Source organism: Dermacentor andersoni, chromosome 10 (genome assembly GCF_023375885.2).
Source record: "Dermacentor andersoni chromosome 10, qqDerAnde1_hic_scaffold, whole genome shotgun sequence".
Lineage (NCBI taxonomy): Eukaryota > Metazoa > Arthropoda > Arachnida > Ixodida > Ixodidae > Dermacentor > Dermacentor andersoni.
The window spans coordinates 52,314,599-52,327,040 of record NC_092823.1 but is presented as its reverse complement, the minus strand read 5'-3'; the positions used below and the strand labels follow the sequence as shown (position 1 = coordinate 52,327,040).

Genomic DNA, 12,442 nt, shown 5'->3' with positions numbered 1-12,442 from the left:
TGTTCGGTATAACGCGCAAGCCATGGAACATCCAGCGCAGACAAAGGTCAAAAGAATGTGATGAGAACTTGTTTTGCAGTGGTAAACACTTAGCGCATATTGTACTCGACTCCACGTGTAAGCAGGGGCGTTCGAGTACCGATTAGTATATATTGAATCAAATATTGAATCGAATAAAGCATAAGAAACATCAATTTGAATATCGAATATTATCAATGTATTACAAAAATTAATGCTTGCAAACCTTTGACTGTAAAACACGGTGCGGCACATTCTCAGGAGTCTCGTAACATTGCATAACGAGAATGTAGCAAGCTATCAGTAACATGGTACATTGAAATCACAGTAAACTGTACCATCTACTCTTATTAAAGCGAACTCCAAATTAATATGCCGGCACTGATTACAGCTCAGTTCTAATATATCAAAGTCTGGAAATTATGTTTTATGAACTCAATAGAATCTCAATATGAACTCAGTAGTCTGCTCAATAAAATTAAGGGATTTTTCTTTTCTTTTGACCTGAAGCTAAAGAATTAGTGACGTTGAGTTGTACTGAATGGCAATAAGCCTCTTCGTGGGCCTGTGTTCTATGGCAATGTTTTATTGCATAGAATGTTTTGCTGTGCAGTTTTTTCTCTCCAAAATACAGAAGCTCATTCCCATCTTTACTACAAGCAGGTTATACCGTAAAGCCAAACGGCGCGACAGACGTATGCATGTACCACGCATCACGTGACTCGATCATTACTCCCCCCGTAGCCATCGTTGGTGGTGCGCGGGTCAACCGCAGTATAGGCGCCTACGGTAAAGAGCAGGCGCCTTTTCATTGAATGTTTCAGTGTCATTTTCCACCTGTCAAAGATCTCGAAATCCGCAGGGCCACGACAAGTTCGCTCGACGCCGCGAAAGACGAAAGGAGAACCATACGCATGTTTCTTTTTTTTTGGGGGGGGGGAGGCGGGGGTGCTGGTTGGTTGGTTCATTAGTCGAACGGAAACAGCGCTAAACAACTGGACGTTGTCCGTCTCTTTCTCACGTCCAGTTATTTTGCGCTGTTTCCGCTCAGAAAACGAACGCAGAGAGAACATATTCCCGGATGTTTATGCGCTGCCGTGTATATAGTGCAGCTTGGCTATAGGGACACGCCGTTTTCCTTCATAGTACTTTAGTACCATATCGAGAAGCGATAGTGCCCAGATGTGTCTCTCGCAACTCACGCACGCGCTCGACGCTCGAGCAAATAGGAGAAAGTATCCTGGTGAAAAGGGTCTATAGACGTCCAAAGCGCAGTCTTTCTTGATTACATGGGAATTAAAAAATATTTTACTTACTTTGCTGTTGCCCCTTACCCTTATGTAATGATAAAACAGAAATATGTTTATTTAGACTGAAGGTTAGAAGGATCGTGTGTGAACGTACATGGCTTCTCCGAAATAAATCTGGTGTTCGCACTTCAATTGTGTCTCCGCGTGTTCGTTTTCCCCTGTCCAGTACAAAATGCAAGTGTAGTCCAAATGAAAAATCAGTGAGGAAGTACGCTACGCGTATAATTCGTCGGCAATGCGTTCCATGTCGTTTAGCGTTTAGCAAAATATTTCCCCCGTATTATGTTAAAGAATAGGGCGTTGATCTTGTATTGCTGCATACGCAGGGAGAAAGTGGAGTCAATTGCAGACCTCAGCACTCCTTACTTCCCTGTCGACACCCTCAAGCAGTTCGTCATTGAAGCACTGGCCGACGCTGTCAAGAAGGACAGTCGCCCCAACCGGGACCCCATCGGCGGTAGCAACGAGAACCTGTTCGTGTGAGTGGCTCTCGATATGGTTAAGTTAGCCTCACCAATAATGGAAGTGCGAAGCGCTGTTGGCCTATAGACTTCAATAGGCAGGGTCTGGGCACCCATGCAACAACTCAAAACGCCAGTAACACCCTCGCGTTCTTCACAGATATAAGCTGTAATATATACTCAAGCGTAAAAAGAAACTCGTAACATACTCGGATAGCTCAGGGCTGAATTTTGGTGACTGCAAATCAATGGCCTCACGTATAAGTGCAGGCACTGCATTGCAATTCAAATAGAGTTTCTTTTAGTTTGAATAATAATTTGTTTTGTGTGTGTGTATGCGTCTCCTGAGCCCCACACACAGTGTTTTGTAGTGCGTATTAAGCAACCTGATCCTTCAGGCTTTATGTGGTTTCCTTTAGCACGCCACACGCATGCTTCTAGCACCCGTATATGTAGCTGACCTGAGAGAAAGAAACACAGGTGATTTGCTGTTCAATTTGCTCTTAAGAGGAAGCTTTAGCTCGGGTGCTCCTATCTAAATACATGTAAAAGGAAAATTCGTTTTTCTCAGCAACCACTGCAGCAAATTTGACGAAATTTGTTGCATTTAAAAGAAAAACTTAAAATCTAGTGACCGCTGGCTTCGAATTTTTGATTTACTTCGTCAATTTTTTATCAAAATTTGGCAAAAATCGAAAATTTTCAATAAACGAAACTATCAAGTTTACCACTCTGTAACTCAGCAACGAAAAATGATATCATAGTTCTGTGAATTGCATCTAATAGTACATCTAAAGCGGACAAAATTCATATGTTACACATGAATCTCAAAAGTTTTTAATATGTAAATACAGATTTTGCAGAACCCTTGTAAACAACGTAACAAATTCACGTAAGATGTAAAATGACATATCTGATTTGTCCGCTTTGATTGATCAATGTATGCCGTTTACAGAACCGCGATATCTGTTCTTGATGTATAGCTATTGATTTGTAAACCTCTTGCTTCTATTTTTTTTAAAGCTGTCGAAAATCTGTTTTTAAAACTGTCGAAACGATTCGAAAATCGTTTTAACAAAATTCAGGCTCTAAATCGAAATTCCGCTTCCAACAGTCACTAGCATTTAACTTTCTCTTTCAAATGCAACAAATTTCATTAAAATCGGTCCAGGGGTTATCTCAGGAAAACGTTTTTGCGTTTTACATGTATTTGAATAGGCCGCGTCGGAGTTGGGTCAGAGCTAAAGCTTCCTCTTAGATATGCAGTATTTAAAGAGAAAAAACATACAACCGAACTATTGTGTTGCCCCTTCAAATGTTGCTCCAAAGAAGCTCCGGATTGTTTGGCACCACAGCCTTGCGGTTTCTGTTGTCAATTCTGGCATTCTAGCACACCGCCCCATGCTGACTAAATATTTCATGGCCTAAAGCCAAAGCCGATAATGTTGCGTTCCAACAGTAGGTCGCAAAATGGGCATGCCAGATCATTTTGTGCAACGTATATCGGTGCGGGGCGACTGACCAAGGACCTCAGAGAAAAGCTCGCGTTTCGAGTTGGATACTGCAGAAATGTATGGTCCACACGGCTCTCCCGCTAAATAGCGGGGGTGTAAGGCACGAGCTGCTCTCGTCTCCTTAAAAGGTCATACCATTCGGTGTCTCCACGAGGTGCATAACAAAGATAAATTATTAATAAGCATTTGACGGTCACAACATCCCGAATTGCATCATGTAGGCCCCTGCTCAAGCTCGCTGACAAGCTCCTGCTTGTTGGACTCATGAACGACGACGACTTACAGTGGCTCCTCTACCTCCTCGACCCTAGCACCTTCCAGCCTGGTAAAGGTTAGTAACATAATTTATTTTGTTTGTCTACGTTACATTTAGAGTTTTCTTTGTCCTACACTTGTGCAACCTCTGAATGGCCTTTCCTGAAAGCTACGGCAGCAGTATCAAGTCGCAACAAACCGTATTCGAGCTTGTATTTCGAGAATAATAAGCTGACTCTAACAGGGACGATAAGTCTTTGTCCCACATATTAAAGCCGGATTATATCTCTTAACAATGTTTTGTTTCTGATATGCTTGACCTCTACAGCGCCCCCATATTTTGATATGTCAAGATATAACCTGTCAAGTGGCCCGTTAGTAATCTGGAATATATTGTTGAGCTATACGCGTGCAACACCTACAAACTTTTAAATGCCGTAATGTGTAAAACTTTACCTTCAAAGATAACTACAGCTTTCTGTATATCTTCCGTTTGGAAGCCACCAGAAATCTATTCACCTTGGGCAGCGTTAACTTTTAAAATTTAATAGTGAAAACTTTGAAATGTGTTTCATCGTCACTTTAGCAAGCTTCGGAGTAGGCATGAGTGACTTAGGATGAAAGCACCATTGCCCCAGCCCAGTTGTGAGACATGCATGACCACATACATGAATCGCGAGCTTCAAAGACGCAGGTGAACCGCAGTTAGCTTGTGCAACGCACCTTTAAGTTCTGATTCTTTGTAAGTTTTCATCATTCCTCCTCACCTAAATATGGAAATGAAATTTGCGTGCCGGGTGCAGGGTGCGTAAATCTATAGTTCATGGTTGTTGCTTAGCAATGCAGGCCACTGTTTTCCTCTTTGCGCGTCGCTACTTCTTGATGAATTATTGTGTTCGACTTCACAGTATGTCGTGTCTTTTTATTATTTTTTCGTGTTTCTTTGATATTACTCGCACTGTTCTCACAACTACATCAGCAAGCTGGCAGGAGGGAACACACCCTGGCCAATTCCCCCTCGTTGGTTGTAATTGAGATACTAAGTGGTAGAGCATTAGGTGCAGCGATATAAAGAAATTATGAAGTTGCAGCTACGCTGGCGCCCGTCACATATGAAGAAGCTACCTTAAGTGAGAGCACTTGCGGATCCGTAGCACTGTGGCACATGTGTCCCGTGTGCACATAAACAATTGGGCTGACAACGATGTTCGTATGCAGCGGGCATCGGTGCTCCAGCCGCGGTGACCGGAAGTGACGGCGGCGGAGGCGGAAATGGAGGCGTCCCACTGGGCCTCATCGACATGCAGATCGCCGAGGGCGTCAAACTGCAGGTGTGCCTCATCTTGCACCACCTGTGCGACCTGCAGCTCAGACACCGAGTGGAGGCCATTGTTTGCTTCTCCGATGACTACGTCGGAAACCTGCAGTCGGTGAGTCGGTGCATACGCTCGAAAAAGAAAGATCGACTGCTAAAATAGGTGCCCATATCATGGTTTTGGTCGTGTTTTGGGGCCACCCGGCTGAATCAACAACACAAATTTAAGACCATATTGTTAGTCTCCGAAAATAATTTGTGTCTGCCTTTTTAAAGCATTTACATGGTGTACCGTTGCGGTTTTGCACGTGCAACATAAGTCACGGATACGACAGGTCTGCCGTCGACCCTCTCCAACGTGCTTAATTCCTCAATATACTGAAATGCTAAAATTTCCTGCGAGATATTTCACATGACAGATTTCAGCGGAATTTTAGCAGAAGTTCTAGCACTTTTGTTGTATAGCAGTAGTAATAGTTGTTTTTATATATATTAAAGTACCTTAGGAAGCAATTTGTAGCTAGAGTGAGTAACGCCTGAACGGCGGCCGCCAGAAGGTGAAGGGCTATGGATTACAAGGCAAGCAGAGAGGGCAGCCGAAAGAATCAAAGAATATGAGAAAAATATATTTAGGCACTATATAATATACCTTAAACCCTTTCCCCTGTGTGGGGTAGCAAATCGGACGTGCGTCTGGTTGACCTCCCTACCTTTCCTTCCTTCCTTTTTCCTGCTCCTCCTCCTCCTTCTCCTGCATAGCTCAGATCATTTGCAGCTCTTCTGGCAGCGAATTCAAGCACCAGACATAGAGCAGCCTCTTTTATTAGGACCTGTTTTAGGGGAATTTTAATATGATTCACTCCTATTGTCGAATCAAGAAGAGGCACTGTAGTAAAATTTCAGTGAGACGGCCCTCATTCGTTGAGTTAGAGCCCGCCTTTGGCGCGATCAGCTTTCGTAATTTTCGCCTGGGCTTCATTTTCCAGGACCAACTGAGACGGTACATCGAGATCAAGCAGTCCGACCTGCCCTCATCCGTAGCTGCCAAGAAGACCCGGGAGTTCCGCTGCACGCCCAAGGAGCAGGTGAGAACGCGATTCCCGCCAGCACGGAATCGCCCAGTAATGTGGAGAGTCGGACGAGTTGGTTATTAATCATCGTACCGCGTTGGTGAAGCAGCGCCCTGGCCGGGACAAGGCGGAGACATTTTTGCTTTTTGCTCGCATTGCCTTCGAAACGGGGCTACGACAAATGGTCACCTAGCCTGCTTGAGCTAGTCGGGTTTTATATAGACACCTATTGCAGTCTAGCATTTTGTCTATCTCTATTTGATCTTACTTCAATAAAACCGCGATCAGTCACCTATGCCTGTAACCACCTTGGCATCATCGATTTCTTTGCTTTTATTTTTTTCACCAATACTCTAAACCTCTCTGTCTTATCTCGACCGCTGACCGTTGAACAGCAGAAAAATGACCTGTCACATTGCTATCGCTTTATTAGAGCTGATCATACGTACATACATACATACATACATACATACATACATACATACATACATACATACATACATACATACATACATACATACATACATACATACATACATACATAGTTATGCATATGCTAAGGCCATAGGTCGGGAACCTACAAACTCCCTTATTAATCGACTCAGTGCGTGAGCCTGAGTGAGTTTTTTTTTTATTTTGCCGACATAAAAAACATACAGAAAATCGCGGTATCTGCAGCAAAGAGATGGTTAGAACTGAGGTGAAACAGCGCGAAAAAGACGAGGCCACAAGGAAACAAATACCACAGACAAGCGCTGCACGCTTGTCTGTGGTATTTGTTTCCTTGTGTCCTCGTCTTTTTCGCGCTGTTTCACCTCAGGTCTAAGTATGAACCAACTAGCCCTCATCAAGATCTTACTAAAGAGATGGTGTGTTTAGAAAAAGTTTTTTTTTTTCAACAAGAGACGATACGAACACGGAGCCACAATCACGGCTCTATTCCACCAGGACGACAACGCATACAAAGTACGAAGCATTGCACACACGGCACGTTCTCAAAGTAGTGTCCGAGTGCTCACTCACTAACATATAACCACATAGACCCACTGAAACGCACAGTTACACATAGACTAATTCTCACATATATAAAATCATGTCCAATATATGCAGTGTACACAACAGTTATGTACAATGATGGTGTGACAGAGAGACTTTACATAATTTTGTAGCGATGTTATGAGATGTGCATATACAAGAATGATCATTTATACGAGAGCGCGCACACACGGAAATCACTGGCACCTACATTCTATGCACATTCAATGCATACTTTCGATTGCCTGGCTACAAGAACCAGGCTGGCTGTAAATTAAGCCATACGCGTCCATCAGCCACCGACAGCAAACGGCCGGCATGACCACTGTCGAAGACACTCCTCTTCCTCAAGAAAGAACAACTCCTCTGACAGAAACGACAGTAGCTCAAAGTAGAGCCTCTCCAGAAGTGGAAACAGAACGCGGCGATGATGTCCTGCGGCAACTGTCTGCATGCGGCGAGCAACATATCTCACTCGAGTGCATGAAAAAGAAAATTCATGAACCATTCCGCTCTGTGAAGGTGGATGACCAGCGTAGCTTTTAGCACGCGACGCAGATGTGACACAGCATTTTGAACAAAGGTACGGACACGTTTATTGGCTTGATCGGTGCTCGCCTTGACGAAAGGTACGCACACACGTACATTTACATTTGGTAGGACGCTTTAGCTTCGCCTTTAAGAGTGGAACGCGATAGCAGTCAAAGATACGTGACTGCTTCTGACACTTCCCGTCAACTGCAGATTATGTAACCTTAATGTTTTCCTAGAAACGCTGGCGGCAAGGGCTATGCAAGAAGGCGAGCTTTGCGGTGTTTTTTTTTTCCTGATTGTGTTCCAAGGTGCCCAGCAGGCCATGCGACTCCTGCTTTTAGACAGACATCAAACGGCAACCGGAAAGGGGCTTGTGTTTGAGTTCCCCCGTAGCAGATATATGTTTTCTCGTATATTCAAATAACAATCCGACGCTATCCTGTCTAAGGTTCTTGAGTAAGTCATACTTAACGAATTTTCTGGCGCATTTCACTTTCACAAATTCAATTATTTTACTAATGCGTCTGCGCCACGCAGAGGGCCTGCGTTGTTTAGGATGCGTGGTTCGCGATGATTGTATCGACGCAAAAAAATATATGCACAGAAGATTCTCCACGAACAGCTTCGCTGTAAAAGAAAAACAAATAATTCACGTAGAAACTCCTCCGGGAGTTGTCCAAGTATGCGTAAGCATTGTGCCACTTTCTCATCTCCACGCAGCCCGGTGTCATTATCAATGCTATAAAACTTGATCAGACCACTAAAAAGACAGGGCTTTCGCGACATGAACGGGTGCGGACGCCTGCGCCAGATGCGCTGACAACGTTCCGATTGTTATAAGCAGTTATCGCTCTTTAGCGCCTTATCCATCCGGGTCGAATCATTGACCAAACGTCCTCGGGTGGCGGCTTCGTATGGCACCGCCGCTTGGGCCGCATCTTGAAAGCGATCTGCGATGCCGACGAAGAGTGCCGACTGCTGATACCTTCCCGCACTGTGTTCATGCCGCTTACTTAGCGTTGAAGAGACACGCGTGGGCCCGTATATTGAAAGCGACCTGCGAAAGTGGCAGAGGGAGGCGCGTGCTAAGAGCTCTGTGTTGTTGCCGCTTCGTTGGCGTTGAAGCGAGAGGCTGCACGAAGGTGAATCCGCTCGCTGCCGCGGACGCTATCTCGAAGCGGGTCGTCTTATACGGGAAAGACGTGGGGACTGTTTTCTCTGTTGCGTAAGCATAGAAACGATTACGCGTTTAGAATCCAGCGTGGGAACACGCGGCCGTCGTTCGCTTCGCCATCCGGCTCCGCAACGGCACCACGCCCCTTCTTTTCTTTCCTCACGCGCTCTACCAATTTTACGCCCGTCGACCTTATCGCAGCTCCGGCAACGCAAGCTGGCGCCGACCCAAGGCGCCACGCTTCGAGTCGAGACCCAAGGCGCCGCGCTTCGAGCCCCCCCCCCCCCTCCCTCCCTCCCTCCCTCCCTTCGTGTATCCCCTCTGCTTCGCGTTTTCCTACTCCGAGAAACGCTGGAGGCAGGTTTGAAGGGAAGTGGAAGAACGCTCGCTGGGAAGCGCGATACATCCGGGCAGGAACGAGTAGATTATGCTTTGTAAGCTTGCCCTTTCACTTTTACCGCCAATGTCAGACAAGGCTACAGGTAGACGCTACGGCGCTCTGGAGTGCGCTATTACGAGAAGCGAGCAAGATCGACCCTGTCGTGTTTCTCGAGTTCGGTAAGTACGGTCGGCTGTGCTCGCCCGATCCCTCCCCTGTTTTGTCGGCTCCCTTGTTTTCATGCGCGAGCGACGATGGCTAGCGTTCAGCGCGACTGATGGCTGGACGTCATGGCAGTGCTTGTTTGTTGGCCGTGCTGTGCCTCTACGCTTGTGACAATGGAGTGGTACTCCATTTGGGTGCACTGCGGAGCGACCGGACTATCCAAATGTTCAGCGTCCTGCGCAGCCTACGGGAACGACGAAGTGGGGTGGGCGTTCAGGAGCGCTTTCGTGAACCGTATATATATTGAACGCTGGCGATGTAGCTTTCGCGCTGATACTTTGCTGCATTGGAGGTCAGTAAAAAAAAATATCGGAGGACACATAGGCACTTGTGAGTTGTTAATACGAAAACATTAATGTCCAATTGAACGCCGCTGGGCGCCCCTTCGAGTCATGAACTCCTCGCGATTAAGTGAGCGCATTGAGTCGCTTGTCGCGTTCTGATTTGGCCTCACCGAGGCGCAGTTAGGACACAGGCGAGAGCTTGCGTGCACAAGGAACGCGTGGATAACACCGGCTTCCGAGAGCGAGGGTGACGTGGCGTCGCGGCGATGCCCTCTCCCCTCACGCAATACCGAGTCAAGGTGTTCCCTTTCTCCCGCTATGCTCCGTCGAGGCCCGAGCCAGCAAGCGCGAGCCAGCGTCAAGAGCGCGCGAGGCACGCTCGTGGCGTGGCGTTGCTAGCAGTGGCACATTTCGCTGCTACAGACGCCGCCGGCTCTTTCGCTCAATAGGCCGTTTGACGCTTTCGCATTAAAGAAAACAGTTTAGGCTAGGAGGCAGCACGACACCAAGGCAACATCTCACGCTTCCCTGCCGCTTCTCGCCAAGAGTCGTCACGCAGTCCCTCCACGGTTGCTGGGCCTTTTCAAGGCACTGTTTTGTATGATGTTCCCCCTAGCGGTGCCCTCATCAAAACTGACCCTGGTTACGCGCTCTCCGGTCTGCGCTCTCGCGTACGGTCCGCGCTCTCAGCGGATAGAAATTACCCCTTGTGAATCACGTGGTGAGGGCTATTCCCATAAAGCCCTATATTTCTATAGTGATGAGTCAGCTCCGAGATGGTCGAGTGACGCTCTCTCCCTAGTTCTATTCCTTCCTCCGTGTTTGGTGTTGACGTTCAGCACGATTGACAGCAAATATGAATGTCAGTAGTGTCGCTGCTGGAACTCCGCACTTAGGGCAAGTAGTGTCATAGACAAAACAAGTGTTGATTTTGTGGACAAGGCAGAAATTGCGAAATTCCTAACCCCTATAGGGCGACCACGTCCCACAACTGACAAAAGCAAAACTGCGAGCCGAACTTACTGCTGTGCTGCCGTGAATCGTAGTCAAGACATGGCATTGCGTAAAGTCATGTTTTCTTTGTGCACCAATTTTAGCAGCGTCCACTTATGCTTACGAGGCAGGCCTTCATAAATCGCAGACAGAAAGTCCCGAGTTTTATCCTGAGCGGCCAAAAAACGCGTGCGCATGCGCACCGCTCGCATGCACACACGAACAAACACACAAATAAGAATTTTAATGTTTTTAAAAGATCTCTTTAGCACATATTGTCCTTTGGCGCAATATTTACGGCACTGTGAATCGCGCGTCATAATTATTTGTATCTTGTAAAACACTGTGAAGCTCAGGAAATAAAGACTCTTGTATGTATGCAAGTCTTCTGCATACTTTCTCCTAAATGTTTACCGTTTGTAAGCCCTCTGCACGTGTTGTAACTATAGTTTCGTATGGTCTTCGAATGGTTGATGTGTTCAATTCACGAGAAAGCGTGAGTTTGGGAGCGTCTGTAGTCCAAGTAGACCTGCTTGAGTCTGATTCATCACGAGGGAGTCAGGGTGAGCGCGATCGACTGAATAGAGTTTTGGTGAGTCTGAGTTTTATTGAACCAGCTGAGTAGAATTCTGGTGAGTGAGTTCCAGTGAGCCCTAAGCAAATAATAATAAGAATTTTTGACTGAGTCTGGTATATCCGACCTTATTTTGCCGACCTGACTACGTCTGGTTGCGTTTTATTCTCGCGTTATTTCAAATCGCGCGGAGAAACGGACATCACATTCCTTGGAAATATATGTTTAAGTGTCAGAAAGTAAGTTACTAGGGCTCCATTCCTCTCTCACTTATTTACCATCACGTGACGTTCATTTTAGGACTCGGCGTGCGGCGCACAGATGGCGAGCGTCGTGCGCCATAAATAAGCGTTGTTAGCAGAACTCTTGTGTATGAATGAAATACGCCTCGTTAGCAACGCGCGTGAAGGATTTTTAACCACGTGTCGTGTAATACATTTGCGTTTGCGTCTCGCATATGTGCTATGCGTATGTATGCTTTTCTTTCTTTCTTTTCTTTCTTCGGGAAAGCACGCTTGGCGGTATTGACGTAGACCTATGCGTGTCTACGCACAGTTTATAACTAGGATTCTTTTCTAGACATACTTTCCTCAGTGCAAGAAAAGAAAAAGATGTCTGCGCACACTGATGGGTTGTCTGCAGGACAGCAGACGGCGCGCCGTTCTGGGATGAAACACTAAGAGGGAGCTATGCCCTGCGACAGATTTTTCTGTATTTATTCACCTGAACGTTTTTGCGTCGCTGATTTTTTATTGCTATAGCAAACATATGGACACTCAAGACGCATTTCTGCCGTCGCCGTCGCTTTGATGTTCCGTATAAAGTTCAAGGGCGATAACATCGTCGCCGCGCGCCGTATGCTGTATGTGCGAGTGAACGCGTGCGAGGGTGATTCGACGGTGTTGGCTCGATCTCGCGTGCGTCAGCAAGGAAAGCAGGAATTAAACGCGCCGTCCTCCATCGCGCATCATCAGGTTGTTTTGGCGTAGCGGCGCGAACTCTGCTAACGCGCCGTTGAGGTAAACCAGTCAGTGTTTTGTCTCCAGATAGCAGTTAAACGTCGAAAAAAGAAAGGATGTTGATTTTAATGACATAAAAGTAAGACAACTTACCTATGCTAGAATGCGTCTGCTTTCATGCTCATATGTCTTCAGCATCTGCACCACCAGCCCTACAGTATCCCACTCTCCCCTTTCATTGCCCCCGTCTGTCAACCATACCAGGAAAATAAGATCCGTGTGAGGCCCCCGTTACCTATTATTAATATCTATAAAGCTGCGTTCCGCTTACATCTGAACGGG

General features: G+C 46.3%; 1 protein-coding gene across 6 annotated transcripts in view; it reads left to right on the top strand.

The window, feature by feature from the left end:
* The window catches only part of RyR (Ryanodine receptor), a 314,977-nt gene that overhangs the window by 146,276 nt on the left and 156,259 nt on the right, over positions 1–12,442 (top strand). For all 6 annotated transcript variants that reach the window (XM_055062325.2, XM_055062323.2, XM_055062324.2 and 3 more), the window contains exons 48-51: positions 1,655–1,807; positions 3,525–3,634; positions 4,777–4,988; positions 5,860–5,958. In XM_055062325.2, the coding sequence (XP_054918300.2) occupies positions 1,655–1,807; positions 3,525–3,634; positions 4,777–4,988; positions 5,860–5,958 (574 nt within the window). The remainder of the gene's footprint in view (positions 1–1,654; positions 1,808–3,524; positions 3,635–4,776; positions 4,989–5,859; positions 5,959–12,442) is intronic.